At 44.8% G+C, this 4,698-nt stretch overlaps 1 protein-coding gene across 1 annotated transcript; it reads left to right on the top strand.

The window, feature by feature from the left end:
- Nucleotides 1-1,936: 1,936 nt before the first annotated feature.
- Nucleotides 1,937-3,689, top strand: LOC122045417 (NAC domain-containing protein 83-like). The gene is made up of 3 exons (XM_042605638.1): nucleotides 1,937-2,727; nucleotides 2,813-3,105; nucleotides 3,188-3,689. The coding sequence occupies exons 1-3, from the start codon at nucleotides 2,556-2,558 to the stop codon at nucleotides 3,470-3,472; spliced, it is 750 nt and encodes a 249-aa protein (XP_042461572.1). The 5' UTR covers nucleotides 1,937-2,555; the 3' UTR covers nucleotides 3,473-3,689.
- The last annotated feature ends 1,009 nt before the right edge of the window (nucleotides 3,690-4,698 follow it).

The following is a 4,698-nucleotide window of genomic DNA, read 5'->3' as shown; positions in this document are numbered from 1 at the left end:
TATCGGCATGCATCCATAAAGATAGATGGCTACAGTTGGAGAAGAAGGGAAAGCCAGTCCAAGGTTTGAATCCTTGAAATCAAAGGAATGCCCGCAACAGTTGATTTTCAATTGCTTGCGTCAATCAAACTAACAAAGGACCCAATAGGTACTTGTTTGCTGTTATGTACAAGAAACTGAGAACAACCAGAAGATATTTATTAAGCAAGGGGGAGAGTCCTAAACTCCTTGGAGGAGTTTGATGATCCCAAGTCATGTCCTTCCATGACTCCAATGGTACCTTGTAACAACCTCATGTTTGTCCCACCATGTGCAAACCCATCCTCAATTTAATTCCCCCCCAAACTCTGCAATATGTGCATAGATATAGCATTTCTTCGAACACATGGTAGGCTTCCTATGGCTTACTTGTTCTTCTTCACCAAATGAACAAATTAATTAAAGGAATGACAATCCAGACAAGCAAGGAACCGAACCATACAAAGGGATGGACAATTCCAACAACACAATAATTGCACTACCACCCTTCTGTTTACTCCCCACAAGCCCTCTCTTTCTCTTTGCAAGCTTCACACGCAAACCCCAAATTGACCAGAAAAAAAAAAAAGAATAGAAAAAAATCACATCATTTATTGTAATGAGATTGTGTGTCCTGTAATGAGAAGAAAACAGCACTAAAAACACACCTGTTTTAGGATGAATTGCGAAGAATAAAAAACAAAGTATTGTGAAAAAAAGATAAGAAGGAAAAGGAGAAAAAATCAGCCGCAATTTGGCTCAAGAAAAGGCACAAATTTATTTCTTCTTTTCCACACTGCGAGTGGGACAGCACCTCCCTTTGGCTCATCGAATGGAAAGGTTTGCCTTCTCCCCACGGCAGCAAAGCCCTTTCCATTGTCAATGTTGTGTGTGTTCTTCCATGCACGCATGTTGCTGCATGGCAGTGCGCACCCTCTTCTTTCTCCAATTACGCAAACGCCCTCCCTCGTCCAGTTGCTAATCGTGAACGCCAATTAACTCTTTTTTAATGGATATTTTTGAAGATTTTTTTTTTTGTCAAAAATTAAAAGAACCCTCCAAATTATACAAATTCTTAAAAATAATACCTTTTAAAGATATTTTAACTTTTTTATAGAATACTCAGTTAATTAGACAATGACAGATTAATATCATATAACTATTATAATATTAATTTAAATAATTTTAATCAAGTTAATAAAAAACACAAAGGTTAAGATTTAAGATTAAATTTCAGGATCTAAGTGAAACAGCTAAAAGTATTCTCAAAATAAAGCATCTCTTACTTTTTGAGAATTTATATAATTTGAGACGTCTGTTTTTTTTTTTCCTCCTTGTTTTTTCATGGAACCAAATGCATGATGATAATTAAGAGGGCGACTAGGGTTAGAAGGCCGCCGCGCCACGGCATGTGGCAAATTTGTCTTTTCCCTCGCCTTGTCCGTCGTTTCGGAAGCAAGTAGGACCACTTTCCGGAATCATCACCCTCCGCCCAAATTACCATTCGAACCCTCATCGACTTGCATATTCCCGAACGAGTACAATCCGTACGGACACAGCTTCCGGTGGGAACGGACGAGGGCGTTTTAGTAATTAAGCGCTAGTAGAAGGGCGTTAGAGTCACGCGAAAGCATGACATCACTCTGAAATGGCCCATATTGACCTCAAAGTCAAGCCAGGAGAGGAGCCGTAATCGTATCTAATCTAATCTAATCTAATCGCAGAGGGTAATTAAGATAATGCACGCTAATTTCTTTTCTTTTTTTTTCTCGGTCCATGAAATTTTGACCAGAAAGAAATTTTAAAAATATAGAATATATAAATTAGTAAATGACACTTTTGCGGATGTTTAATCGATTAGAATAAACAGGACGGTCCCCATCTCTGGCAGTTCCATTTCTAGCACGGTTCTCTCGCAATCAATCATATCATACAATAAAAAAAAAATTAGAACGAAGCAGCACGTTGTTGTCCCCCCTCCAACAAGATATCGTCGTCGTCAGCATCCTCCCGCAATTGAATTGAATCGAACTGAATTAATTGGAAAAACTTTGATTCGGAGGGAGTTACTTCCGCTGCTGGCTTTGCTACCGCGACAAGGAAAGGAAAGGAAAGGGAGGGGGAGGAAGAAGGGCAAATGTCCATCATGCTTTTGGATCCCGAAGAAGAAAAGTTTCATCTGACTTGGTGATACGATACGCTAATCGCTGTCACCAGACATGGTTTCTTATTTAATCTGTTGATTTCTATATCATTCCTGCAATTAATCTGTTCAACGAGGATTGAGTCCGGTTCACGCCACAGGAGTCGTCCCTTTGTGCCCGCAACCTTCCTGCTATATATAGCAAACCACCTCCTTCCTTCCTCTCTCACCCACACTCGCCCTCGCCCTCGCCATCGCTCTCGCTCTCGCTCTATCCCTCCTCGGCTGTCTTGAAGGAAGTATGCGATTGGCTTGGTGCAGTGGAGGAGACAGGTGCTTGTGTTAATTGTAGCGTCTGTTGTTCTTGTGTTTTTGTTCGATTCGACTGCGAGAGATGGAGAGGGGGGTGACAAGCGTCGTGAGGCTGCCGCCTGGGTTCAGGTTCCACCCGACGGACGAAGAGCTGGTGGTTCAGTACCTCAAGAGGAAGGTCTTCTCCTGTCCATTGCCGGCCTCGATCATCCCCGACGTCATTCTCGCCAGATTTGACCCTTGGGATTTGCCAGGTTCGGCTCCTTCCCGCCTTCAATTTTTCCGCTTTCGGATCAATGCGTCTGCGATTTCGATTCTGATCGCGCCGCTTGCGAACAGGCGGGTGCGAAGAGGAGAGATACTTTTTCAGTCTGAAGGAGGCCAAGTACCCGAACGGGAACCGGTCGAACAGGGCCGCCAGGTCGGGGTACTGGAAGGCCACCGGGAAGGACAAGGCGATCAAGTCGCCCGCCGCCGGCGTCGGCCAGGTGGTGGGGATGAAGAAGGTGCTGGTCTTTTACCGAGGGAAGCCGCCCGCCGGAGCCAAGACCGATTGGGTCATGCACGAGTACAGGCTGGCCGAGCCCGGGAGCCGGGCCTGCCTCTTCCCCCAAAGAAAGAACTCGACTCATGTGAGTTTCTTTTCCCCCCTGCTTCACTCATACGCAACCGAGCCGCATTTAACTCGGACTCCATTGTTGCCGTGTGCCGCAGAGCTGCGCGATGCCGACCGGAGACTGGGTGCTCTGTCGCATTTTTAAGAAGAAAAGAGCTACCGACACGGACGCGGAGGCCGAAGGAGACGAGGCAGTCGCCAATCACAAGGGGATGATGAGGTTCATCGACTTCATGGGGGAAAGGGATAGAGATGGAAGGCACCACCTTCCTGCGGCGGCCTGCGCGTCCAATTCCAGCTGCCTCACCGAGCTCTCCGACGGGTGCAGCAGCAGCAGCAGCGGCGGGGAGGAAAGTAGTTCCCGGAAACTGCCACTCGGTTAGAGAGGACGGCCATGGTGTTCCTCTGCTCCTCTCTTCCTCCGTTTTAGTCCCGGAAGCCAAAGTCCAAATAACCTTTGAGCTGTTGTTGACTCTAGGATTTCTAGATCTCTTTCCATCTCTTGTAAGTGTTCTGCTTAGCTACCGATGCTGCAGCAGCAGCTGCAGGAATGAAGTAATGCTTCGATCTTAATGGAATCATGTGTTGTTGTTGCAGCTCTGAGAAAAGGCCTACTCTTTTTTTATTTGTCTGTTCGTTTTCTTTGATGGAGTTATCATATACAGGAAGAAGAAAAAGAGCATCCAATGCCCGCTAAAAGATAGAGGAAAAAGCTGAGGAAGAAAGAGGAGGCATAAGTCTACTCGGATTGTGAAAGAGATGCCCTTTCTTCGCCAGCTGCAAGGGGGAAAAAAAACTGAGTGGTCAAACCCAGTGGGGCCCTCCCTTGCCCAAGAATATTTTTCTCAAGATCTTGCCTTGACATGGGGGAAGTGGATATCACATCAGATTGAGACCTATGATTAATGCGTCGGGCTCTTTGGCACCTTCAGCTGCAGTGAGACAGTCGAAATAATGAAACGATCGAAGAACATGGTCGACAGTGGAGTTGGTTCGGCTGGAACGTTTTGCTTTGTTCGTTGGCGCACAACACAGCCGAGTTGTGGGGGAGCAGAGCAATGAAAGCTCCGATCAGTTCCGATGTGCTTGCTCTGTTCATTGGGAGCCTGAAGCTGAATTAGTACATGTCTGGCAAAGCCCAAAAACCCTGAATTACAATTGAATAGGCACAGTTTGATCCGTGATTCTATGCAAAATCCATTTAGAATCAGGTTCGATAAGATCAAATTGGTATGATCTGATCTTTAGGATCTAGGCTTCAGGATCTAAAAAAACAAAAAAGAATCATAAAGATAACACAATTTAAAGACTAACATAGCAGCCCTCAGGTCCTAACAAAATGTGTAGAATCATTGCAACATAGAATCCTATCGATCTTGCTCTGAATCCTATCGATCGTAAAATCGTATGATCCGGATCATGATTATGTAAACTATGATAAGGCACCTTGGAATGTGAGGGTTGCCTTTATTGTCAATATTTAGCTCCTGTGTTAGGTCAATGCATTTTGCTCAGTGAGCAATGTGATGGTTTGTGCTAATATTTGTTCCATGTGAAAATGCATTCTGGAACTACGAGTATTTTGAATGCGCATGGCAATAAAAAAACA

This window comes from Zingiber officinale, chromosome 2B (genome assembly GCF_018446385.1).
Source record: "Zingiber officinale cultivar Zhangliang chromosome 2B, Zo_v1.1, whole genome shotgun sequence".
Classification (NCBI taxonomy): domain Eukaryota; kingdom Viridiplantae; phylum Streptophyta; class Magnoliopsida; order Zingiberales; family Zingiberaceae; genus Zingiber; species Zingiber officinale.
The sequence above is the reverse complement of the archived record's forward strand: the minus strand, read 5'-3'. Positions and strand labels throughout refer to the sequence as shown.